Source organism: Heteronotia binoei, chromosome 19, assembly GCF_032191835.1.
Source record: "Heteronotia binoei isolate CCM8104 ecotype False Entrance Well chromosome 19, APGP_CSIRO_Hbin_v1, whole genome shotgun sequence".
In the NCBI taxonomy this organism is placed as follows: domain Eukaryota; kingdom Metazoa; phylum Chordata; class Lepidosauria; order Squamata; family Gekkonidae; genus Heteronotia; species Heteronotia binoei.
This window is the reverse complement of record NC_083241.1, coordinates 13,590,304-13,617,868: the sequence shown is the minus strand read 5'-3', so window position 1 is coordinate 13,617,868 and position 27,565 is coordinate 13,590,304. Positions and strand designations below refer to the sequence as shown.

General features: G+C 48.7%; 1 protein-coding gene across 1 annotated transcript; it reads left to right on the top strand.

The window, feature by feature from the left end:
* Nucleotides 1-9: 9 nt before the first annotated feature.
* On the top strand, nt 10-12,947 carry SELENOS (selenoprotein S). The gene is made up of 6 exons (XM_060260416.1): nt 10-175; nt 2,963-3,082; nt 6,904-7,010; nt 9,657-9,761; nt 9,859-9,937; nt 11,777-12,947. Exons 1-6 carry the CDS (start codon nt 121-123, stop codon nt 11,854-11,856), a joined length of 546 nt encoding a protein of 181 aa, XP_060116399.1. The 5' UTR covers nt 10-120; the 3' UTR covers nt 11,857-12,947.
* The last annotated feature ends 14,618 nt before the right edge of the window (nt 12,948-27,565 follow it).

Genomic DNA, 27,565 nt, shown 5'->3' with positions numbered 1-27,565 from the left:
GCGAACTATGAGGTGGGGCTTCGTCATTGGCTGGCGGTGTCACGGGGTGAGAGGCCCCGGATGTAGCTGACGCGTAGTTCCGCCTGGGTTCTGTTTTGAGGGGTGTCAGCGGCCACGAAGATGGCCGATCCTCCCTTCCAGAAACCCGTGGTGGAGAACGCCGCCGTCGCCGCAGGTCAGGAAACGCGGCTTTGGGGCTGGGTCAGACGAGGGTGGTGGGGAAGCCGGCCGTGGAGCCTCCATGGTTAGGGGCAGCCTGCCTTATATTGGCAGCTAGGGTTACCAATCCCCAGGTGAGGGCAGGGGGTCTCCCGGTTTTGAGGCCTTCCGCCCCCTTCAGGGTCATCGAAAAGCGGGAGGAGGAGGGAAATGTCTTCTGGGCACTCCATTATTCCCTAGGGATTCCCATAGGGTATAATGGAGAATTGATCAGCGGGTATTTGGGGCTCTGGGGGGCCTGTTTTTTGAGGTAGAGGCACCAAATTGGCAGCATAGCATCCAGTGCCTCTCCCCAAAATACCCTCCAAGTTTCAAAAGGATTGGACCAGGGGGTCCAATTCTATGAATCCCCAAAGAAGGTGCCCCTATGCTTCATTATTTCTAAATGGAGAGAAGGCATTTAAAAGGTGGTAGGTCCCTTTAAATGTAAAGGCCAGAACTCCCTTTGGAGTTCAATTATGCTTGTCACACCCTTGCTTCTGGCTCCATTCCTAATGCCCCCTGGCTCCACCCCCAAAGCCCCCTGGCTCCACCCCCAAAGTCCTCAGATATTTCTGGAATAGAACTTGGCAACCCTATCCAGGCAGTGGCTGTGCAGCGGTGGTCCTGGTGCCCTTATTCGTTTGCTTTCCCTGTTGCTCATCTTTCTCCCTGCAGGAACCCAAAGTGGCTTATGTGGTTCTCCTCCTAATTTTATCCTCACAACAACCCTGTGAGGTAGGTGAGGCTGGGAGCGAATCACTGGCCCGAGTGACAGAATGGAGATTTGAACCCAGGTCTTCAACATCTCAGTCAGGCACTCAAACCACTATTTCACATTGGCCTTTGTGGTACTGTGACTGTATTGGAACAAAGTGTGAGTTTCAGGGGCATTTTTATGACCAGCAAAGTTTTAGTTAAGGTATGAACTTTCATGTGTATGCACACTTTCTCGGATATCTAGAAATGCAAGGTAACAGTTCAAACTTATAGACAGAGGCTGAACAGCAAATTAGTATGTAACATGGTGAAAACATTTTAAGATACGCAGAGACAAAACAGGAATCACAAGTATATAGTGTCAACAGTTGTTTGGATTTAAATTGGAGATAAATGTGTAAGAGTTTCCTTCCTAATTGTGTACTTATTGGAGTTATATGTATATTTGAAAATGTGAACTTTATGTCCTTGTCAAAAGAGCTCTTGAAGGGGCCTGAGAACCCTGCTTGCCCTGCCTCTTATTGAAGCCAGTCATGCTGTTTCAGCTTAACCTTCTTTGTACTGTACTTGTAAATGGCGGAGAAATCGGAAACCATGCAAGTTGTCTGGGTGACCTTGGACAAATTGAAGAGCCAGTTTGGTGTAGTGGTTAAGTGTGTGGACTCCTATCTGGGAGAACCAGGTTTGATTCCCCATTCCTCCGCTTGCAGCTGCTGGAATGGCCTTGGGTCAGCCCTAGCTCTCATAGGAGTAGTCATTGAAAGGGCAGCTTCTGTTAGAGCTCTCTCAGCCCCATCTACCTCACAGGGTGTGTGTTGTGGGGGAAGAAGATATACGAGATTGTAAGCCGCTCTGAGTCTCTGATTCAGAGAGAAGGGAGGGGTATAAATCTGCAGTCGTCTTCTAATCCAGAGGTGGCCAAACTTGCCTAATGTAAGAGTCACATAGAATAAATGTTGGCTGTTTGAGAGTCACAAGACATGAACATCAGATGTTTGAGAGCCACAAGACAGGAAGGCAGGCAGGCAAATAGATAGGGGGCGGTGGAAAGCAACTTTAACTTTAAATGCATTCTCCAAGTTTCCATCTGATTTGGCTTGGAGAAGTGATTTAAAGAGAGAAATGCCTTTTCCAAGTCAGCTGACAGGGCAGTGGGGGCTTCAAGAGCCGCACAATATGTGTGAAACAGCCGCATGTAGCTCCTGAGCTACAGTTTGGCCACCCTTGGACTAATAATTTCTGTGTTTCTCTCAGCATAACCTACCTCATAAGGTTGTTGTTAGAATACAATGGAGTAGAGGAGAGCTCAGTTTGCTGCCTAGAGCTCCTTGGAAGAAGGGTGGGATTAAGAAGAGCCCTTCTGGAGCAAACCAGTGGTCCATCTAGCCCTGCATCCCATCTCACACAAGATTAAAAATGTACTAAATGCAGTCATAAAATAGAAACGCATGTGATGGAAACAGTAGGCGTGATAAAGCATGTCTGGCAATAATATAACTTGCCCTGTACTCTCAGGTTGTTGTAAGGGTAAAATGAAGGAGGGGGGAACAATGTGGGACAAAAGGTGAAGTTTGTTTATTTATTTACTTACTTTAGATTTATATGCCGCCCACTCCGCAAGCGGACTCTGGGTGCTAGCAGTCATAATAAAACAATGTAAATACAATTATAAAAGAATAAAACACATGTAAACAATTTAAAACTACATTATTAGGCGCTATAAAAAGGCGGCTTCTCCGTATCTCAGTTCTCTGTTCCTTGTATTACTCTGTTAGTGCTCTTGCAGATGATATTGTTCAGCGACATAACAGTGGCAGCCTCCTCCCACGTTAGTTGTTGTAGGCCTGACAGGAAAGTGCAGTTTTACAAGCCCTGCAGAATTGGGAGAGGTTCCAATTCTCATGGCCTCTCATTCCATAACATCGGTGCTGCCACTGAGAAGGTCCTGGCTCATGTAGAGTTTAGTCTGGCCTCCCTTGACCCGGGGATGGATAAGTATATAAATCCTCAAGTTTTCTCATAACTGTTTTCTTTCTTTTCCCAGTGTGGTCAGTATTTGCAGACTATGGCTGGTTCATCCTCGTTGGCCTTATTTTGCTATACATACTTGCACAAAACCTCCCCAGAAAGATCCGTGAACACCGCTCAGATCCACCTGCTTACGGTTGGTATGGACTTGGGAAATTTTGCTGTAACCTTCTTGGGGCAGGGACCTGTCCTCCTTGTTTCTTGTGAAGCCTCCTGCATGCTGACCCTATAGAAACAGTGTGTTGAGAGAAGTCATACCCAATAGGGAAACACAACAAAATCTTGAAAAAAAATTTTTTGTGTGGAGTGCTGTTAACGCCATTCTGTTCGGTGATGTTCCTTGCACTGTACGAAACGTGTCTTCTAGAGAAACAAAACCAGCCTAAAAAAATTAGAAGCGTGAAGCACGACCTGCTTTCAGGCAGAGCTAGACAGCTTGTCCTTGACAGCATCCTTGGCCCTGATTGTATTTGGTTTATAAGGAAAAAAGCACAGCTCAGAAGATGGAAAACGTAACTAGGATCTGCCAGTCAGTCAGTTGTTCTTTATTACAGTCATTTGATCCAATCATAGAACACATTTACATGTAAAAACCTCAAGGCATAAATAAGCCAGATAAAGCAATTTAAAATTAAGATCTGACTACAGTACAATTTCTGAGACCAAAAAAAATCTCCAAACGGAACCTAGCTAGTTGTAGGTTTTCCGGGCTGTGTGGCTGTGGTCTTGCCATTGGGAGACCCTTGCCAGCAACTCTGACTGGCATCCTTAGAGGTATAACCCAGAAAAGAGAGAACTCCAGATTTTCTGGGTTATACCTCTGAGGATATTAGAGCCACCTTCAAGAGGGGTTTAGATAAAAATATGGAGCAGAGGTCCATCAGTGGCTATTAGCCACAGTGTGTGTGTATGTATAAAATTTTTTGCCACTGTGTGACACAGAGTGTTGGACTGGATGGGCCATTGGCCTGATCCAACATGGCTTCTCTTATGTTCTTATGTGACACAGAGTGTTGGACTGGATGGGCCACTGGCCTGATCCAACATGGCTTCTCTTATGTTCTTCTGTGACACAGAGTGTTGGACTGGATGGGCCATTGGCCTGATCCAACATGGCTTCTCGTATATTCTTATGTGGTACACAGAGTGTTGGACTGGATGGGCCACTGGCCTGATCCAACATGGCTTCTCTTATGTTCTTATGATACCAGTGACAGTTGCTGGTGAAATGTCAGGTTTCACAAGGCCATGGCCACACAGCCTGGAAAATCTACAACAACTAATGAACTCCAGCCATGAAAGCCTTCCGCAGCATATAGAATCTAGCTAATCGATTCTTATCAGAAAGATAAATCTAACTTTTTCAGTGAGACCAGAGATTTTGTCAAATAGAGTAATAATCTTGTCACGTGCTTCCTTATAAAATGGGCAGCTAAAAAACACGTGCTCTGTGGTTTCAGCTTCTCTTAGTGAACAGGAGCAGAGCCTCTCCAGGTAGAGAGTTTTGTGATATCTGCCTTTCAGTACTGCAGAAGGGAGGACCAGGCTCCTTGCCAGGGTAAACACTCTTATAAAGATACTGACTGACTGAACTAGGAAATGCTCTCAGGTGGAATGAAGTTACAGTTTAAAGGGAAAGCTGGATTGCCTTTACCCTATATAGGAAATGTTTGATAGTTCCTCCTGAAACAGGACATGTGATACTTTTAGTGGTCCAGCCTCTTATTGGCCCATGGGTTTACTCCAGAAAGAAACTGTGGGCTTCCCAATTTCACGGTGTTCTCCAGCAAAGCTGGGAAGTTCTGCATGGCTGTTCTTAGTTATATCATCACTAGCTTACTCTCAGACTATTTGATAGGACTTCTGAACTAGTGGATCATTGCTTCCTATGATACAATTATACTGTTAGGTTAGATCGCTTAAGAACGTAAGAACCACCGTGCTGCATCAGGCCAGTGGTCTGTCTAGCCCAGCATCCTGCCTTGCCCAGCAGCCAACCATTTACTCTGGAGGGCCAGCAACAGGGCATAGAGGCCTTCCTTAAGTGTTACCTTCTGACACAGTTATTCAGAGGTTTACTGCCTCTGAATGTGGAAGTTTAGCAGTCTGATCAGGCAGAAGGCTTCTGGATAGGCTCCGTGAAACAAAGGCGATGTTGGGTGCTTCTAAGAAGAAGATGATGATGATATTGGATTTATATCCCGCCCTCCACTCCGAAGAGTCTCAGAGCGGCTCACAATCTCCTTTCCCTTCCTCCCCCCAACAGACACCCTGTGAGGCAGATGAAGATATTGGATTTATATCCCGCCCTCCACTCCGAAGAGTCTCAGAGCGGCTCACAATCTCCTTTCCCTTCCTCCCCCCAACAGACACCCTGTGAGGCAGATGAAGATATTGGATTTATATCCCGCCCTCCACTCCGAAGAGTCTCAGAGCGGCTCACAATCTCCATTCCCTTCCTCCCCCACAACAGACACCCTGTGAGGTAGATGAAGCTATTGGATTTATATCCCGCCCTCCACTCCGAAGAGTCTCAGAGCGGCTCACAATCTCCTTTACCTTCCTCCCCCACAACAGACACCCTGTGAGGCAGATGAAGATATTGGATTTATATCCCGCCCTCCATTCCGAAGAGTCTCAAAGCGGCTCACAATCTCCTTTACCTTCCTCCCCCACAACAGACACCCTGTGAGGCAGATGAAGATATTGGATTTATATCCCGCCCTCCATTCCGAAGAGTCTCAGAGCGGCTCACAATCTCTTTACCTTCCTCCCCCACAACAGACACCCTGTGAGGTAGATGAAGATATTGGATTTATATCCCGTCCTCCCCTCCAAAAAGTCTCAGAGCGGCTCACAATCTCCTTTCCCTTCCTCCCCCACAACAGACACCCTGTGAGGTAGATGAAGCTATTGGATTTATATCCCGCCCTCCACTCCGAAGAGTCTCAGAGCGGCTCACAATCTCCTTTACCTTCCTCCCCCACAACAGACACCCTGTGAGGCAGATGAAGATATTGGATTTATATCCCGCCCTCCATTCCGAAGAGTCTCAAAGCGGCTCACAATCTCCTTTACCTTCCTCCCCCACAACAGACACCCTGTGAGGCAGATGAAGATATTGGATTTATATCCCACCCTCCATTCCGAAGAGTCTCAAAGCGGCTCACAATCTCCTTTACCTTCCTCCCCCACAACAGACACCCTGTGAGGCAGATGAAGATATTGGATTTATATCCCGCCCTCCATTCCGAAGAGTCTCAGAGCGGCTCACAATCTCTTTACCTTCCTCCCCCACAACAGACACCCTGTGAGGTAGATGAAGATATTGGATTTATATCCCGTCCTCCCCTCCAAAAAGTCTCAGAGCGGCTCACAATCTCCTTTCCCTTCCTCCCCCACAACAGACACCCTGTGAGGTAGATGAAGCTATTGGATTTATATCCCGCCCTCCACTCCGAAGAGTCTCAGAGCGGCTCACAATCTCCTTTACCTTCCTCCCCCACAACAGACACCCTGTGAGGCAGATGAAGATATTGGATTTATATCCCGCCCTCCATTCCGAAGAGTCTCAAAGCGGCTCACAATCTCCTTTACCTTCCTCCCCCACAACAGACACCCTGTGAGGCAGATGAAGATATTGGATTTATATCCCACCCTCCATTCCGAAGAGTCTCAAAGCGGCTCACAATCTCCTTTACCTTCCTCCCCCACAACAGACACCCTGTGATGTGGGTGGAGCTGAGAGGGCTCTCACAGCAGCTGCCCTTTCGAGGACAACCTCTGCCAGAGCTATGGCTGACCCAAGGCCATCCCAGCAGGTGCAAGTGGAGGAGTGGGGAATCAAACCCGGTTCTCCCAGATAAGAGTCTGCACACTTAACCACTACGCCAAACTGGCTCTCTCTCTTCTCAGAGGTGGAAGATTATGATAACTGTTGTTGCTTTTTTGGGTTAGAAGCTGAAGCTATCGTTAGGCGAGAGGAAGCCATGATGGCGGCCCGACGGAGGATGCAGGAAGAGATTGATGCAAAGGCAGCAGCTTTCAGGGAAAAGCAGACAGAGGTAATCCTCCCCGCTAGACCACTGTCCATCTGCTACTTAAACAAACGTTTTCTGAAACGGGACGTTTTTCTTACATGTTTTCAATGTGCTGTTTTGTAATCTTTTTTTTTTCATCCCATACCTGTTTTAATTTGTTGTAACTGTCATGCCCAGCATGTGTCAAGTGCCTTGCCGTGATTTATGCTTCAGCACCGATGGTTAATTGTGCTATGCCCTGCCTGCTGATTTGCTCCTTGATCTTTGTAACAAGTCGCAAGATTCCTTTCCTCCGGCCGGAGACAGAACGTCAAGGCCAGGCCGCTGATAGCGCAGCACCTGTTTGGGGAGATGGGACTGTACAGCCGGGGAGGGGTGATGCTTGCCCACGCTTTGCTTCCCGCCTTGCTTTGAAAGTGTAACCGTTATGTTAAAAGTATATATAAGGGGGCCGTTGCCCTGGCTCGCCAGTCTTAGCAAAACCTGTTTTGCATCCAGTAGCATCGGTGACTGGATAAAACTGTCATTCAACAAAGTGTTTACGTTGCTTGAGTTACTGGGGTCTTGACAGCATGGGCTTCATTTGCTGCTTAAGCTTCAGGGAGAGTCGGCGTCTTTGGATGGATTTTATTTATTCAATTTATATCCCGCCCTCCCTGCGAAAGCAGGCTCAGGGCGGCTTACACGGTCATGTAAATACATGGAGCACAAAATCACATTAAGATATAAAAAAACATAAAAATCAAACCATTTCAAGTGCTATAACAATCTTTGAATTTTCCTATTCTGAGGTTCCAGCTTGGTGTTCTTTAGAAAGACCGATCGTAGGTTCATGTTCGAGGTGCTCCAGTTGTTTCAGAGTCTGGTGGAAGAGCACCCTCTTACAGGCCCTGTGGAACTGCGCGAGCTCTTGCAGGGCCCTAGCCTCCTCAGGGAGTTCGTTCCACCAGCTTGGGGCTACAACAGAAAAGGCCCTGCTTTCTAGTTGTCATGAGCCTGGCCTCTTTAAGGCGAGGGATTGAGATCTTCTCTGTGTAGGAAGAAAATTGTGAAAATAGGACTGGGGCCCTGGCTCTGTGACATCTCCAGGTTAAAAAAAAAAATCTGGTTGTAGGAGTTGTGAAGAGCCACTGCTAATCAGAGTAGGCAAGACTGACCTGGATAGATCAAGGTCAGTCTTTCGTACTCTTACTGCTGTGTGGCTCCGCGGTAGAGCAACTGGTATGCATATGCCTCTCCCCATATATCCCTCCCCGCCGAAGAACTCTGCGCTCTGCTGATCAACATCTTCTGGTTGCCCTAATGGATGTCCACTTAGCCTCAGCCAGGGCCTTTTCTGTCCTGGCCCCTGCCTGGTGGAACAAGCTCTCATTAGAGAGCTGGGCCCTGCAGAGCCTGCTGCAATTGTGCAGAACCCATAAAACAGAGCTGTTCCGCCAGGCCTTGAGCTGAGGTGGTGGGCATTACTGAACGTTAACGCTTCCTCCCTGTCACATGCTGACCTCCTTTGAGGTAGTGACTGGTTACGATTACTGGCATTTGTTGTTATTGTTCAGCTAGGGACCGAGTTCTTGGAATGGTCACCGTCTCAAATCTTAGTCAATTTTATGTTTTAGCTAGTTGTTTTAGAAACTATGTAATGTGTTTCGTTTTTGATGTAACCCACCCTGAATCCATCTGGGAAGGGCGGGATAGAAATGTGAAGTAATAAATAAATGCGAAGTAACACATATGTGAAGAGGCATCTTCAGTTAAAAGGTAATGACAGCAGGCGATGCGAAAGACCTCTGCCTGAAACCCTGGAGAGCCCCTGCCGGTCTGAGTAGACAGTACTGACCTTGACAGACCAAGGGCCTACCAAGTTACCTTTGTGTGTTTTTGTGAATGGCTTGATCTAGCGCATGAACATGTTATCGTCTTAGCCAACCAAGCTTGTCCTTCCAAAGAAAGGGGGCTCTGGGCCAGAAGAAGATAACAGCGGCATGGCGGGGCTGGGAAGCTTTTAGAAATGTTTTGGACACTCAGACTTAATGCCATGTTACTTTCCCCAAGCTGCTCACTACCTGAGTTTGATCCCAGCGGAAGCTGGGTTCAGGTAGCCGGCTCTAGGCTGACTCAGCCTTCCATCCTTCCGAGGTCGGTAAAACGAGGACCCAGCTTGCTGAGGGGGAAGTGTAGATGACTGGGGAAGGCGATGGCAAACCACCCCGTAAAAAGTCTGCTGTGAAAACGTTGTGATGCGACATCAACCCAGAGTCGGAAACGACTGGTGCTTGCACCTTTACCTTTCCCAAAAGGAAACTACTGCCCAATCCACTGGTGCCCACCCAGGCTTTTCAGCAGGGCTTTTTTGTAGCAGGAACTCCTTTGTGTATTAGGCCACACACCCCTGATATAGCCAGTCCTCCAAGAGCTTACAGGGCTCTTGGAGGACTCCAGGAAGCTCCAGGAAGATTGGCTATATCAGAGGTGTGTGGCCTAATATGCAAAGGAGTTCCTGCTACAAAAAAGCCCTGATTTTCAGCCTGTTTCCTCTTCTTCTCTCCCCCTCCCCCAGGATGTATTATCAAGCTGGCAGAAGACTCGTGGGGGAGGGGAGGCTTGCAGGGTGGAGGGATCTAAGCAAGCTGGGCCTAACCTATATAGCTGAAATTTGCCTTTGTGTCTTAGCGTGAAGAGGAAAAAAGAAGGCAAAAGATAGCCAAGTGGGAGAGCATGAAAGAGGGCAAAAGTTACAAGACGACTCTCGGACAGACGCTTGGACAGAGCCCGGCGGTAAGTTCTGACTTTGGAGTGGAGTGGAGGGCGGGTCAAGATATCTAAAATCAGAGGCCTTGCAACTTAGGAACTGTCTGACATCTTCTCTGAACAGGAGGAACCTGACTCGGGACCTTCGACATCAGCTGCTGCCGCGAAACCAAAAGCAGATAAAAAACCCTTACGAAGTGGTGGTAAGCAAGAAACCTGGGGAGGCTGCTTCTGGCTGTCTGAAAGACACGTGCACGAATGCATGCACATGTGCACACATGCACAAACATGCACGCTCACACAGAAACGCACGCACATAAACACACAAGCAAGCGCACACAGAAACACACACACTCTGTGTCTTTTATTTACTTAATTTATACTCTGCCTTACTTGCCCCGCCCCCTCCATTTTCTACCCACAACAACCCTGTGAGGTAGATTAAGGTGTGTGTCTGGCCCAAGGTCACCCAGTAAGCTTCCATGGTAGAGTAGAAATTCGAACCCAGTTTTCCCAGATCCTGGTCCATAACCCTGACTCCCATTACGGCACACTTCTGTGTGGTGCTCCCTGTGCCTGCAATGGCAAGCTTCTGTGAAGGAAGGAGAGATCTCGGCATCCAGGGTGTGGGGAAGGCTGGGTCCAGTTGCTGGTTATCTTGGGATAAGGCGGAAAATGATGCTTTCTGGTGTCCTGACTGAGCCACACAGATAAGACCACCCCAGAACATGGGAAGGTGCTCTTTGGTCCCACCAGGTTCATTCCCCAGAGACAGGATACAGGGTGATGTTGAGAAGCTGGAAAACTGGGCTAAGATAAATGAACTGTTTGTTTGTTTGTTTATTTGTTTGATTAATTAATTAATTATTTAATTCTATTATTCATTCTATTATTCATTCATTCATTTATTCATTCATTTCAGTTGGCTTTCATTCCACCCTTTCGCGCAAGCAGGCTTAGGGTGGAGAACAACATAGACTGATAACAATTAAAACTTACGAATGAAAACCATATAACAATATATGGGCACATTCTGCACATCGATATAACTGTAGGCCCAAGGAATGCAGTGATAAGATGATGATGATAATAAGGTAGCGTCACAGCAAGGGAGGCCGAGCAGATGGAATAAGGACGCCCGCTGCCTCAACCAAAAGCCCAGTGGAATAGCTCCATCTTACAAGCCCTGCAAAACGGTCAGAGAGGGGCTAGATCTCCATGGGGACCTGATTCCGTTAAAATGAATTTTAATGGAGATAAATGTAAATCATTTAGGTAGGAAAAATCCAATGCATATTTATAGGATGGGGGAAATTTGTCTTGGCAAAAGTATGTGCGAAAAGCATCTGGGGCCTTAGTGGACCATACACTGAATGCGAGTCAGCAGTGTGATGCTGTGGCTAAAAAGGCAAATGCGATTTTGGGCTGTATCAACAGAAGTATAGTGTCCGGATCACGCAAAGTGATGGTATCACTTTACTCTGCTCTGGTTAGACCTCACCTGGAGTATTGTGTTCAGTTTTGGGAACCACAAAGGATATAGACAAGCTGGATTGCGTCCAGAGGAGATCAATGAAGATGGTGAGAGGTCTGGAGACCAAATCCTATGAGGAAAGGTTGAAGGAGCTGGGCATGTTTAGCCTGGAGAGGAGGCGGCTGAGAGGTGATATGATCACCATCTTCAGGTATTTGAAGGGCTGTCATATAGAGGATGGTGCGGAATTGTTTTCTGTGGCCCCAGAAGGTTGGACCAGAATCAGTGGGCTGAAATTAAATCAGAAGTTTCCAGGTCAACATTAGGAAGAACTTCATGGCAGTTAGAGCAGCTCCTCAGTGGAACGGTGAGTGTGTCATGCAAAATGGCTCACGGGGCAAAGGCAGAGTTGGTGGAAGGTAGTCAGGTGGTATACATGATGCAAATAAATACTGCCCGTTTGATTGCCTTGTCCTGCACCTGACTCCTGCGCTTGACTGCAGCTTCCCTGTTTCCCAGGACTGGTCACGTGACAGAGTCTCTCTCTCTCCCCCCTCTCTTGCCCCAGGTTACAACCCCCTCTCCGGCGAAGGTGGCGGGTCTTGTGTGTGGCGGCCGGGACGCAGAGGCCCTTCATCAGGCGGATGACGCTAACCCGGCTGGTGGTTCCCATCGACACCAGCAGGGAGTGACTGCGCACCCCTTCGATTGTTGCTGTCTGCAAGTTGCTCGGGGAGAGGCTCGGGAGAGAGGGCAGCCGCTGTGCCGTGACAGCCTCAAAAGCGTTGAAATGAGAGATTTTAATGCCGTTAGCCGTGACTCAAAGTGCATGAAGAATGTGGTGGATTGTGAACAGGAAGCATCTCAAGCTACTACCGGTCCCCGTCCCCCCCATTTTGGGCAATAGCTGAGCACCTCAGTCAAGCCAGTAGCCTGACCTTATTTTGCTTCTGAGTTAAGCTTTTGTGCAGAGATTCCTGCTCTGTGCAACAGGGCTGTTCCCTTGCCTTAAGGGCTGGAGGGTAGAGATGCTGCTAAAGTTGTCTGCAGGGGGAAAGGTGAGGGATTTTTCTCTTCCATTTGTTGCTCCAGGCCAGCATTAGCTTTGGGACATTACAGATACCACAACCAAAGCATGTACTCCTCCTGGCACTCTGGGAATTAAGAGAACTCTGAGAAAGCGCAGTAGCCCACTGTCGAGCCGACACAGTCCGCTTCCAGGTGTGCGTCATAGCACTCCTCAGGAATGCTGCTTGTCAGGCACTCCAAAGCCCTTCGGGGCTTCCTTAAAAGTTCTCTGCGGGAGCAAAGAAAAACTCCTTTTAAAAAATTAGTTTCTTTAAAATTAGTGCTTCTAAATCCAGTGTCCGGGACTTTGCTTTTCAGACCCGCAGGAGTCTGAAATCCTCAAAAGGCTACTGGTTGCACCTGCACGTAGCTCTGCCGCACGTTCGTGCACTTTGAGGTTGCTTGACACGGTTCTTGGGCGCGGCTGTGATGGGTGCGAGCGAGCCTCGTTGACTCCGTAGCAAGCAGCTGGAAATGACGTCGTCCTTACAAATGGCCAACAGGCCACCGGGGACCACTGAAGCTCAGTCAGCAAGGAAGGGGGAGCAGTTTGCCGCGTCACCTTTTTCTACGTTCGTTGCTTTGTATGAAGAAAACTATTATAACGTTTGCGGTCTAGATGTTTCTGTGGCATTTTTTCCCCTTACGATAAATGTGTCCGATGCAAGCTTTGTAAGTCTTCCTGCGTGGCTTACTCTGGGAAAAGCGAGTTCTCTGGTCTTCTTGTGGCAGTAGTCTGAGACACAGCTCTACAGATTGTGAGTTTAGAGCCGTTTGTTGGCATGGCACTTGATAGACCAGTGTAACTCAAAAGAACCTCTCCTCCCACAAACGGGCTACAATGGAAGTGTTGCTGGTGCAAAAGAGGATTTGGGGGTGGGTTCATACAGAAGGGAGGGGCAAAGGAAACAAGGCTTAATTTGGGGGGAAGGTGGGGTGGGATCCAAGGGATTGAACCAAAAGCTTTACCCGATATGAAGGGCTTGAGGAGAGATCTGGAAAATGGCAGAAGGTGTAAGGCTCACAGGAATATGGTTAGGATTTATTAAAGTCAGATACAAAAGATAGCCTTCTGCTAGAAAGCCATTGCAAGGAAGAAGAAGATGGTAGATTTATATCCTGCCCTTCTCTCTGAGTCTCAGAGTGGTTTATAATCTTTTTTATCTTCCTCCCCCACAACAGACACCCTGTGAGGTAGGTGGGGCTGAGAGAGCTCTCCCAGAAGCTGCCCTTTCAAGGACAACTCTTGCGGGAGCTATGGCTGACCCAAAGCCATTCCAGCAGCTGCAAATGGAGAAGCGGGGAAATCAAACTCGGTTTCTCCAGATAAGAGTTCAGGTACTTAACCACTACACCAAACTGGTTCTCGTGACCTGACAAAGGGGTTACAATTATACACATCAAAAAACGTAGGCTAACAGTATCCTCGCCCCCTGGGTCCGATGATACTGCAAGGTGCGAGGCGTCTCCTGTAGCTTCTCATCTCCAAGATCGTAGTTCCTAGGCCAAATTGGCCCACTACTATAACAACTAGATAACCAAGCTCATTACAACAGTGATATATATATAACAAAGTCTCTGTCCTCCATCTCCCTCCTATATCCAGTTCAGATGATGATGATATTGGATTTATACCCCTGTGAGGTGGGTGGGACTGAGAGAGGTCTCCCAGAAGCTGCCCTTTCAAGGGCAACCTCTGCCAGAGCTATGGCTGACCCAAGGCCATTCCAGCAGCTGCAAGTGGGGAATCAAACCCGCTTCTCCCAGATAACAGTCCCGCGCACTTAAGCACTACGCCAAAGAAAACATGGCAGGCTCAACCTGACATTAGGGTGAGAGCAGCAAGAGAGAGGAAGCAATGTCCAATCCTTCAGTAATTGTTTAAATCTATTTTCTGAGAAAGGGCTGCGTTCATCAAGGGGGATTTCGTGCAACAAGACTGTTGTTTGCCAAAGGTACCCAGCAGTTGCAGCTCTTTGGCACCATCGGGTGTGAAGCAGAGAGACATGCTTGTCTATCTTGAGCAGACATTTTGCTGAATAGACCCATGGTCAGTTGAAGATGTTCTGACACACATTCATTCCAAATCCCCACCCCCACCCCTTTATGCTCTCTGGTCTGCTGCTTGACATCATGTTGAGTTTCATTTTCCTATTTGCAGGCCAGACACCAGAGGAAGAACAGGCCTCAAAGACCCCATAACTCCTGAACTTGCTCCCAGTTTAGATGCTGTGGGGGGCTGGGATGGAGGTGCAAACGGAGCTCTTGACCATCTCCGAGGGGTAACACTTTTCGCAGACTTCAGGGCTTGCATGGTCAGATGCTCTGTGGGCAGGGAAACTAGCCTATTATGGGGAAAGGTGTGCTCAACCCCTCTCTTGGCATTCTAGCTGTGTGTACTCAGAAGGACTTTGCAGGAGTGTTCAAGCGTACATGCAGAAAGACACCTTGAGGCTGCAGTTTGCTTCTCGGAAACTTCTGTCTAGAGAGAAATAGTGACACAAAATACATGAGAGAGCTGCCTTCTGTGCGGTTGGACTGCCAATCTAGCAAGTTGCTCTGATTAGCCGTGACTGTCCAAGGTCTCCAGGTAAGAGGCCTTTTCCTGTCTATAGTACCTGCTTTGCTTTAAACCAGAGCTGCTAGGAATTGGTCCTGGGATTTTTGCATACGAAACGCTTGCTCTGCTATTGAGCTTAAACAGGTCCATCAGTGGCTATTAGCCACAGCTTATCATTGGAACTCTCTGGGGCAGTGATGCTCTGTTTTCTGGTACTTGTGGGGGGGGGCACAGGGGAAGGGCTTCTAGCCCCACTGGTGGACCTCTTGATGGCACTTGGGTTTGGGTTTTTTTGGCCACTGTGTGACACACAGTGTTGGACTGGATGAGCCACTGGCCTGATCCAACATGGCTTCTCTTTTGTTCTTCTGTGACACAGAGTGTTGGACTGGATGGGCCATTGGCCTGATCCAACATGGCTTCTCTTATGTTCTTATGTGACACAGAGTGTTGGACTGGATGGGCCACTGGCCTGATCCAACAGGGCTTCTCTTATGTTCTTATGTGACACAGAGTGTTGGACTGAATGGGCCACTGGCCTGATCCAACAGGGCTTCTCTTATGTTCTTATGTGACACAGAGTGTTGGACTGGATGGGCCACTGGCCTGATCCAACATGGCTTCTCTTATGTTCTTATGTGACACAGAGTGTTGGACTGGATGGGCCACTGGCCTGATCCAACAGGGCTTCTCTTATGTTCTTATGTGACACAGAGTGTTGGACTGGATGGGCCACTGGCCTGATCCAACATGGCTTCTCTTCTTATGTGACACGGAGTGTTGGACTGGATGAGCCACTGGCCTGATCCAACATGGCTTCTCTTCTGTTCTTCTGTGACACAGAGTGTTGGACTGGAGGGGCCATTGGCCTGATCCAACATGGCTTCTCTTATGTTCTTCTGTGACACAGAGTGTTGGACTGGAGGGGCCACTGGCCTGATCCAACAACAACAACAAAATTTTATTTGTATCCCGCCCTCCCCGCCGGAGCAGGCTCAGGGCGGCTGACAGCATCAATTCAAATTTCAATTATACAACGAAAAACAAAGAAAACAAAATTACATTTAAACATTGAACATTAAAATTCTGGTTAAGTTTAAAAATTAATTAAATTAAATTGATAAAAGTGCTAATGCTATTTGTTCTTTTATGATGGCGGTTATCATTAGCAATTTCTTTCTTCATCAGCAAAAGCCAGTTGGAAGAGGAAGGTCTTGCAGGCCCTGCGGAATTGTTCAAGATCCCTCAGGGCCCGCATTTCCTCTGGAAGTTGGTTCCATAGGCTCGGGGCTACAGAGGAGAAGGCCCGGTTACGGGTGCTTTGCAGCTTCACCTCTCTCGGTCCGGGAGTAGTCAACAAGTTTTTCCCGGCTGACGTCAGTGCTCTCTGGGGTTCGTATGGGGAGAGACGGTCCCTAAGGTAGACGGGTCCTCGACCATATAGGGCTTTAAAGGTAATGACCAGCACTTTGTAACGAACCTGGTATATAACTGGCAGCCAGTGCAGCTCGCGCAGTCCAGGCTGTATGTGCTCCCATGGCTTCCAACATGGCTTCTCTTATGTTCTTCTGTGACAGAGTGTTGGACTGGATGGGCCACTGGCCTGATCCAACATGGCTTCTCTTATGTTCTTCTGTGACACAGAGTGTTGGACTGAATGGGCCACTGGCCTGATCCAACATGGCTTCTCTTATGTTCTTTTGTGACACAGAGTGTTGGACTGGATGGGCCACTGGCCTGATCCAACAGGGCTTCTCTTATGTTCTTATGTGACACAGAGTGTTGGACTGGAGGGGCCATTGGCCTGATCCAACAGGGCTTCTCTTATGTTCTTATGGTACACAGAGTGTTGGACTGGATGGGCCATTGGCCTGATCCAACATGGCTTCTCTTATGTTCTTATGTGACACAGAGTGTTGGACTGGATGGGCCACTGGCCTGATCCAACATGGCTTCTCTTATGTTCTTATGTGACACAGAGTGTTGGACTGGATGGGCCACTGGCCTGATCCAACATGGCTTCTCTTATGTTCTTATGTGACACAGAGTGTTGGACTGGAGGGGCCACTGGCCTGATCCAACATGGCTTCTCTTATGTTCTTCTGTGACACAGAGTGTTGGACTGGATGGGCCACCTGCCTGATCCAACATGGCTTCTCTTATGTTCTTATGTGACACAGAGTGTTGGACTGGATGGGCCACTGGCCTGATCCAACAGGGCTTCTCTTATGTTCTTCTGTGACACAGAGTGTTGGACTGGATGGGCCACTGGCCTGATCCAACAGGGCTTCTCTTATGTTCTTATGTGACACAGAGTGTTGGACTGGAGGGGCCATTGGCCTGATCCAACAGGGCTTCTCTTATGTTCTTCTGTGACAGAGTGTTGGACTGGAGGGGCCATTGGCCTGATCCAACAGGGCTTCTCTTATGTTCTTATGAGACACAGAGTGTTGGACTGGATGGGCCACTGGCCTGATCCAACAGGGTTTCTCTTATGTTCTTCTGTGGCACAGGGTGTTGGACTGGAGGGGCCATTGGCCTGATCCAACAGGGCTTCTCTTATGTTCTTCTGTGACACAGAGTGTTGGACTGGAGGGGCCATTGGCCTGATCCAACAGGGCTTCTCTTATGTTCTTATGTGACACAGAGTGTTGGACTGGAGGGGCCACTGGCCTGATCCAACATGGCTTCTCTTATGTTCTTATGTGACAGAGTGTTGGACTGGAGGGGCCACTGGCCTGATCCAACATGGCTTCTCTTATGTTCTTCTGTGACACAGAGTGTTGGACTGGAGGGGCCACTGGCCTGATCCAACATGGCTTCTCTTATGTTCTTCTGTGACAGAGTGTTGGACTGGAGGGGCCACTGGCCTGATCCAACATGGCTTCTCTTATGTTCTTCTGTGACACAGAGTGTTGGACTGGATGGGCCACTGGCCTGATCCAACATGGCTTCTCTTATGTTCTTATGTGACACAGAGTGTTGGACTGGATGGGCCACTAGCCTGATCCAACAGGGCTTCTCTTATGTTCTTCTGTGACACAGAGTGTTGGACTGGAGGGGCCATTGGCCTGATCCAACAGGGCTTCTCTTATGTTCTTATGGTACACAGAGTGTTGGACTGGATGAGCCACTGGCCTGATCCAACATGGCTTCTCTTATGTTCTTATGTGACACAGAGTGTTGGACTGGATGGGCCATTGGCCTGATCCAACATGGCTTCTCTTATGTTCTTATAAGTGCCCCCCTGAAGGGGGGGGGCAGGGTGGATTCATCTGTGTTGGAGGGAGAAAGATTTCCTCCCATGCAGTCGCTGTGGATCCCAGTTGGAGTGAACCTGGTCCTCCAGGGGTTGGTATCGACGGCTGGCAGCATGAGTTCCTTGCATAAAAGTTGGGAGTGGTGCCCTTGGGTTCTGAAGAGTGTAGGGACCATTTGTTATTTACTTTGTGCGTGTGAGAGTGTGTGAAAGAGAGAGCATGTGTGAGTGGGAGAGTGTGTGTGTGTGTGTGTGTATATACTGCCTTTATCCTCCCAATAACCCTGTGAGGTAGATTAGGTTGTGGGTGACCAGCCCAAGATCACCTAGCAGGCTTCCAAGACGGAGTGGGGATTTCAACCTGGGTCTCCAAGATCCTAGCCACCGCACTGCACTAGCCACGCAGATGAGCTCCATGCAGTTAAGAGGGAGGGGCTGTGTTTCAGAGGTGGGGCATCTCAATCCCCAGCATTTCCGGTTTAAAAAGGATCTCGGGTACCAGCTGTGAGGATGGTGTCTCTGACCTTGGAGAACAACCATTCGTCAGAATAGTCGGCGCTGAGCTGGTGGTTCAGTGTTCTCATTCGCTGTAATGCGCTTCATATTTTAAATGGTTAAATGTAGTTTGTTTAGATCGCAGTTTGCAAGACTGCCCGGTACTCCGAAGGGCTCAGGGAGGGCCTCTGTGTCTACAAACCTTCTGGATCTAATGTGATAAAAAATTACAAGGAAGATTGAAATGTGATAATGTGAAACCACAGAAGATTGAAACAGACCATCCTCTCTGAAGATGTGGGCCAGTCTGAAAACAGCAGGACTTCTTGATTCTCAATAAAATGGCAACCTGGGGTACTGGAGGCTTTGCCATCGCTTTCCAGATATTTGGGGGCATCAGCTGGTGCTCCTTGAGGAAGAAGAGCCCATGGGGGGGAGGGGTTGTCAACTTTAGATCAGAATGCTTTATTTTCACGCAACCCTGATGTGTGTTATAGAATTATGATTTGGAAGGGACCTCCAGGGTCATCTAGTCCAACCCCCTGCACAGTGCAGGACATTCACAAATACCTCCCCCTAAATTCACAGGATCCACATTGCTGTCAGATGGCCATCCAGCGTCTGTTTAAAAACCTCCAAGGAAGGAGAGCCCACCACCTCCCGAGGAAGCCTGTTCCAATAAGAAACCACTCTGTCAGGAAGTTCTTCCTAATGTTTAGCTGGAAAATCTTCTGATTTAATTTCAATCCATTGGTTCTGGTCCTACCTTCCGGGGCCACAGAAAACAATTCCATGCCATCTTCTATATGACAGCCCTTCGAGTGCTTGAAGATGGTGATCATATCACCTCTCAGCCACCTCCTTTCCAGGCTAAACAGGCCCAGCTCCTTCAACCTTTCTTCATAGGACGGTCTCCAGACCCCTCACCATCTTCGTCCAAATGTGTTTGTCCATCTGCTGCTCAAAACTATTGGAACTATGAGAATTAATTATGTTCCATGACTGGTGACTAGGGAACGGCACGCAGAGCTGATTTCAAGGCTTTATCCTTTTGTTTTGTTTTCTAAAGTCTGGATTTAGTGAAATACGCTAATCCTCCAAGGTGTGTAAAACATGCCAAATTTTGAACAGATGGTGGGTTATTTTTCCCTCCTGTCTTTCAGACTTTTAGGGAAAAGCAAATGTCTACATTTGGCGTGAAAATGGAAAATCTTAGCTAGCCCTAGAGAAAAGTCTAGAAGCTACATCTAGAAGCTATATCATTGGTAAGAGAAAATATGGATGGTCTGCTGGGCAGGCAGAAAGCTTGTGTTTAGCTGCGCTCTCACACTTTTCAATTTTTATTTTTTTTTTACAATTGATGTTTTAACAAATGCAACAATACATGATCAGAACCAGCATACAGAGCAAATAGTCTGGGTCGCAAGTTAAAAACAAATGAAGGAAGAAAGTGTACACAGTTACAGTTGTCCCTTTCCTAAATTTTTAATACATAGCCAATTAGATTAAACTGAGAATATCTGTCTTAGGTACCCTTCATCGCCTTCTAATTTGCAAGCCGCTGCATGTTTTCCGTTTGGAGTTACTCCCATTTCATACCTTTTTCTTAAAGTGACAGACTTTTAAAATTGACATTGTACACATGCCACAGAATCAAATGTGCTTCACTGTGGGTGACTGATTTGACAGTGTGATTTCCTGGGGTTCAGGGTGATCCCCCAGAATGTGTTTGTGGCTTGTTCCGTAGTCTTTCCCAGAGAGCAATATAAAATCGGGAGGTCCTGTTGGAACAAGTCCTGGGTCTAAACTTAACACACCAGTAAGGGACTTGTGTTTGGGGTCAGTGATCCCTCTAAGCTGAGATAGTGTGAGCTAGCTCACAATTTTTTAGCCTCCAGCTCACACATTTTTGTCTCAGCTCAGGAAGGATGACCCCAGAAGCAGTCGCTCACAACTTTAATGCCAGTAGCTCACAAAGAATTTTTGCTCACAAGACTTCAGAGCTTAGAGGAATCATTGTTTGGATTATCACAGATCTGAGGGCTGTAGAATGCAGGAGATGAGAAAAGTACCTGTAATGATCTCCCAGTAAAGTTCAACTGGAATTTCACCAATAGCTGGACCCTGGCAAAAGAGGGTGGAATTTACGGTTGTCAAGTTTGACTCAAATATCTGGCGACTTCGGGGGTGCAGCCAGGAGCAAAGTTGTGACAAGCACAACTGACCTCCCAAGGCAGTTCTGGCCATCACATTTAAAAGAACTCTGTGCCTTTTAAGTGCCTTCCCTCCATTTGGAAATAATGGAGGCTAGGGGAACCTTTTGGGGCTCATAGAATTGGACCCCTGGTCCAATCTTTTTGAAACTTGGGGTGGGGGATGTTTTGAGGAGAAGCACCAGATGCTCTGCTGAAAATTTGGTGCCCCTACCTCAAAAAACATCCCCCCCAGCCCCCCAATACCCACAGATCACTTCTCCATTATACCCTATGGGAATTGGTTTCTCTAGGATATACCAGAGTGTCCAGCAGACATCCTCCCCTCACCAGCTTTCTGATGACCTTGAAATGGGAGGAGGGCCTCCAAACCTGGGGATTCTATGTCCCCAATTGTGGACTGGCAACCCAAGGGAATGTTAGAAGGCGATATGCATAGACAGACCTTTCTGGAGTCAATAGAGGTGGAGATTGTGATCCTGTCTGCATTTGAAAGCGCAGGGAGGTGGTAACGTGGTTGTAAATCGGCTTTCTTGCCTGGCACACTTACAGAGGAGAGGAGGAGCTGAAAAGCACTTCCCGCAATATCAGAGGAACCCTTCCCAGCTCTGCATGTACAAAGTCCTTTAGGCCAGCTTCAATAAAAGAGCCCCGCGGTACAGAGTGGTAAAGCTGCAGTACTGCAGTCCTAAGCTCTGCTCACAACCTGAGGTCGGTCAAACGAGTCCCCAGATTGCTGGGGGGAAAGCGTAGAGGACTGGGGAAGGCAATGGCAAACCACCCCGTCAAAAGTGCTGTGAAAACATTGTGAAAGCAACGTCACCCCAGAGTTGGAAATGACTGGTGCTTGCACAGAAGACTACCTTTTTTTTTTACCAGCTTCAATGGAAAAAGCAGCAGCAGCTTTGCGGTCCGGATCTCAGTAAAGCAACTGGCTTGTTTCAAGAGAGAGGAACAAACGTGCAGTTTGCCGGCCAGCGTTTGCCAGGCCTTTTGTCATTCCCATCTGCTATGCCCTCAGGAGGGCAGCATCAGTCCAGATTTCCAAAGAGCAATGGGATGCTCTCATGCCGTCTCCATCGTAACTCCAAGCATACAGGCAGCCTTCTTGGAGTTTGCCTGCCGGGGGCTGCCAAGGAGGAAGGCAGCTTCTGAGGCCGTCTGAAACAGCTGGTCCAGCCACAGGCCAAGCAGAGCGGCTTTGGGTGCCGGAAATCTGGAGGAAGCTGTGAATCGTCTGCGTCATCCTGGAAAAAAGGGGAGGGTGGCTGGAAATAATTGTGACACAGACGACGGTGCTCACTTGCACAGCGTGATCTTTTTTTCCACTGTTCCTTTGAATGTGCAAAAAAGTGTGTGTGTGTGTGCTTTTTTTCCACCGTCTACAAGGTTGGTTTCAGAACCGGCTTGCCTTGAAATGGCAAGGATAATTTTATTTCTCTCGCTCTCTTCGTTCATATTCGACCTTTCTTCCCAAGGGGGGCCCAAAGTAGCTGACTTGGGTGTCCCATCTTCAAGTTTGGTGTAGTGGTTAAGTGCACAGACTCTTATGTGGGAGAACCGGGTTTGATTCCCCACTGCTCCACTTGCACCTGCTGGAATAGCCATGGGTCAGCCATAGCTCTCATAGGAGTTGTCCTTGAAAGGGCATCTTCTGGGAGAGCTCTCTCAGCCCCACCCACCTCACAGGGTGTCTGTTGTAGAGGAAGAAGAGAAAGGAGATTGTAAGCTGCTCTGAGCCTCTTCGGAGAGAAGGATTAACAATTAGGCCAAGTAGGCACTGGCCTGTGGGCCCCCATGCCTTTAGGGGACCCGGGCCGGCTTCTCCCCATGGTTTCCCCCCTGCTTACAGCCCTCCCAGCCTGCACGTGCAGCCAGCAACTGAGCTGCTCTTTCCCCGACTTGCCTGGTGAGGCTGCTGCTGGCTTCTTTGCCAAGTTTGCTTCTCTCTGCCTCTCCCCTGCAGCTTTGTCAGAGGGAGGGGCTTTTGAGAAGGTGCCTGCAGGCTGCAGAGGGGGCCATGGGCAGTGGGACGGGTGCTCAGATTCTGAGATAATTTTTGTGGGGTCGCCCAAGATTTTAATTGCCTAGGGGCCTCCACAGGGTTTAATCTGCCACTGAGGGCAGGCTATAATGGTCTAATCCCCCCCTTTTAAAGCCATCTAAACTGGGGGCATCTTTACGTCTTACAGAAGTGAGTCAGGGCTGAATTGAAACCATTCCGCTATAGATTCTCTCTAGCTTTGGTCATCTACTAAAAACCAAATTTTTCCTACCCCGACAAAGAATTAATAGATTTTTTTTGACCACACAGAGAACAGAAAGCAAACCAGGAAACACGATGGCAGGCTTACCTCTCAGCAGATGTTCGGTTCTCTTATGTAAGAAAGTTGGTTTGCCGTGTGCTTTGCATCACCTCCGGTACATCTCCCAGGGAGGGACTCTGGGCAGGAACTTGGAAGTGGAGCAAGGAACCCCAATTAGCAAAGTTTTAGATTGCTTCTAAAGGAAGTTCTGGACCAAGATTACAAAGCTACAGCGGAATGAGACTCCAGGGATAGAATGTCAGGGCCATTTTGTGGGTTGGTAACGAGTGAAGCCCAAACTCTTCTTGGAATGGGGAGAACTTGAATGAAACTGATAAGCAGTTAAGTTTTGCCAAGGAAGGAAATACCCAGGGCTTTTTTTGTAGAAAAAGCCTAGCAGGCACTCATTTGCATATTAGGCCACACCCCTGACACTGCCATTGTTTCACGCAGGCCTTTTCTGTAGGGAAAGCCCAGCAGGAACTCATTTGCATATTAGGCCACACCCCCTGATGCCAAGCCAGCTGGAACTGGGTTCCTGCTCCCAAAAAAAGAGAAAGCCCTGGAAATATCTCCTCAGACAGCAAGACATATTTCATTTATGGAATTCACTACCACCAGATAAACATCTAGATTAAACAGCTTAAAAAAACCCAGTTAGACAAATTATTGGTCATTGGTCATCGAAGTCTATTTATCATGGTACAGAAATGGAAACTCCATGTGTGGGAGCAGTCTGTCTCTAAATACCACAACATTTGAGCCACTGAGTTTGCAGCTGTTGGCCCTTGGGCTGGGACAGACCTTCGCCTTATCATGAATATGTCTAGTTCCTCCCTTAAAGCCGTCTAAACTGGGGGCGCCTCACTGTAACTTACAGCAGTGTGTCAGGGCTGTATTGAAACGATTCCAGCCAGTAGGGGTTAGGTGTGAGGGCTCTTATTTGGGAGAACTGGGTTTGATTCCCCACTCCTCCGCATACACCTGCTGATGTGACCCTGGGTCAGTCATAACTCTGTCAGAGCTGTTCCACTCAAGAACAGTTTCTGTCAGAGTTTTCTCAGCGCTACCTCCCTCACAGGGTGTATGTTGTGGGGAGGGGAAGGGAAAGGAGAGTGTAAGCCACTCTGAGACTGAAGGGTGGGGTTTACGTCTAATCGCCTCCTCCTGAGAGCCAGTTTCGTGTAGTTAAGTGTATGGACTCTTATCTGGGAGAACCGGGTTTGATTCCCCACTCTTCCACTTGCACCTGCTGGAATGGCCTTGGGTTAGCCATAGCTCTGGCAGAGGTTGTCCTTAAAAGGGCAGCTGCTGGGAGAACCCTCTCAGCCCCACCCACCTCACAGGGTGTCTGTTGTGGGGGAGGAAGACATAGATTGTAAACCGCTCTGAGTCTTTGATTCAGAGAGAAGGGCGGGGTGTAAATCTGCAGTTCTTCTTCTTCCTCCTCCTTTGCAACCTGACTGAGGTAAGACAAACAAGCTAAAACCAACTGACCACCGTCCTTTCTCCACGAGACAGCAACTTCAGCTGTTTCATTTAGGTAGAAGTAGCCTGAAGGGCAAGGGTGGAATTCTAGCAGGAGCTCCTTTGCATATTAGGCCACACCCGCCCTCATGTAGCCAATCCTCCAAGAGTTTACAAGGCTCTTTTTTTGTAAGCTCTTGGAGGATTGGCTACATCAGGGGTGCGTGGCCTAATATGCAAAGGAGCTCCTGCTAGAATTCCACCCCTGCTGAAGGGTGGGTTGGGCTAAGAGAGAGGGCGACTAGTCCAGCTTCCGTGACAGAGTGAGGATTTAAACCTGCGTGTCCCGGATCCTGCTCTGGCACTAACCCTTGTACCACGCTGGCACCAGTTTTGCAACAAACGCCAAAGCCCCAGCATGAGACGCTGATGTAATTTTCCATCCCTACCTGTCATTCCTCCCTCCAGGTTTCCGCCCGTTTCATAATGAGGGATGTTGTTGGCAAGGGAAAGCAGGGCTCTGGCACATCTTCATAATCGATTATATTCCCGCATTTCCTTTTACAAGTGAAGCGCCCTGAGCCAAGACTGCATTTGGAGCTACCTGCAGGGAACGGTGTGGCTCTTGGCTGGAGCTTCACTCTGGTATAGGGAAAAAACATAACAAAGCGCCAGCCGGTGTCAGTTGATCCACAGGCTGAGAGGAAGCGGGGCTTGGCACCCCAGGGGTTTCTGGAGGCCCCGGGCCATTTTGCAGTTTTCTACATTTTGCCTTCCCCAGTCCTCTGCACTTTCCCCCCAGCAAGCTGGGGACTCATTTGACCGACCTCGGAAGGATGGAAGGCGGAGTCAACCTTGAGCAGGCTACCTGAACACAGCTTCCGCCGGGATCGAATTCAGGTCGTGAGCAGAGAGCTTGGACTGCAGTACTGCAGTTTTACCACTCTGCGCCATGGGGCTGCTTTTTCTTAGCAGGGGTCATTTTGTAGAAAAAGAGGTGCCAGAGCTCATTAGCACAGCTAATTTGCATATGCCCCACACCCCTGACGTCACCAAAAGATGTACTAAATCATATCAGCTCAGCATCCACCTTAAAATGCTTCTTGGATTATAATCATCATAATAAAACCTTCCTCCCATCAGAATTTTTGAATTACTTTCACCTATGTGGCCACAGTGGCCTGAGGAAGATTTGAACAATGGAGCCCAGAAGCAAGTATTTGGGGGGGGGGGGAGGAGTAAGAAAGAAAGAGCACAATAAAATTTAGAGGTTCTGCAGCTCTGCTCCTGTGAGCTCCTGCCCACAGTGAGGCCTGATTCTTAATATATTGTTATATTAAGAATATATCTTCTTCCTTCCCCTTCCTCCAAGGAGGCAATGGTGGCATGTTCTGGTCTCTCCTCCATTTTAGGCTGGTGGGGGGGGGGGCGTGATTGAACTGGGGTCTCCTGGTGAGCTCTGTTGCATTAGCATTGTGCCTTGGCATCCTGACTCGAACGTGACCCTTCTTAGCACCCCTCCCACTGTCTGAACTAGATGTAAGGGCTGATGGATCTTCAGTCTATTTGTATCTGATGAAGTGAGCTCCAACTAATGAAAGGTTCTATCCTGGGGCAGGGGGTGGAAATGGGGTCTTCGGTACTACTGGATTCAAATGTTGTTCTGGTGAGCACCACGGCACTCTTGGGATGTGAATGTTTGTGACGGGAACCTTGACTCGCCAGTTGAATCCCCACCATCTTTGGTTAAAGGCTTGGAAGGTGATGTGAAAGATTTCTGCGTGAGACTTCGAGGAGTCCCGGCCAATCTGAGCGGACGGTACTGACCTAGATGGACCAGAGGTCTGATGCAGTACAAGGTAGAATCATAGAATCGCAGAGCTAGAAGGGGTCATACAGCCCTTCTAGAAAACCCCTGCTGCTCAATGCAGGATCAGCCTAGAGCAACGGTGCCCAAGCTGTGGCTCGGGAGCCACATGTGGCTCTTTCACACATACTGTGTGGCTCTTGAAGCCCCCACCACCTACCTGGGAAAAGGCATTTTTCTCTCTAAACCACTTCTCCAAGTCAGCTGGCAGTTTGCATAAGGCATTTAAAGTTGCTTTCTTTCCACCTCTCCCCAGCATCCTCCCTCCCTCCATCTTGCAGTGCTCAAATATCTGACATTCAGGTCTTGTGGCTCTCGAACATCTGATGTTTATTCTGTGTGGCTCTTATACAAAGCACGTTTGGCCAGCCCTGGCCTACAGCATCCCCGGCATGTGTTTGTCCAGCCGCTGCTTAGAGACTGCCAATCAGGGAGCTCACCAACTCCCTGGGTACCTGAGTCCACCGCTGAACAACCAGGGCCAGGGCGTGTCAGTCAGCTATGTAGGCGGCTGCCTAGGGCACGCCAGTGCAACAGGGGCGGGTGATAGGCTCCCCCTCCCCTCCCCATCCCCACTGCTGCTGCACTCACCTTTGCCACTCCTCCCCAGGAGTGCTGTGGCCCATGGGTAGCGGCAGAGAGGCGGCACGGGGGGCAGTGTGTGCACTTTTCAGTTTGCCTTGCAGGCAGGCTCCAAGGAGCACACATGCTGCCAACCCACTGCTCTGGAGAGCCAGTTTGGTGTAGTGGTTAAGTGTGCGGACTCTTATCTGGGAGAACCAGGTTTGATTCCCCACTCCTCCACTTGCACCTGCTGGAATGGCCTTGGGTCAGCCATTAGCTTTGGCAGAGGCTGTCCTTGAAAGGGCAGCTGCTGTGAGAGCCCTCTCCAGCCCCACCCACCTCACAGGGGGTCTGTTGTGGAGGGAGAAGATATAGGAGATTACGAGCCGCTCTGAGTCTCTGATTCAGAGAGACGGGCGGGGTATAAATCTGCAGTCGTCATCTTCTTGCTTGAAGCACAGGTCCAAGAAGGGGAGAGCAGCAGGGGGGTGCGGGCCGGAGTGCACACGCTACCACCGCACCGCTCTTGCCTTCTCAGACATGGGTGGCAGGGGAGGA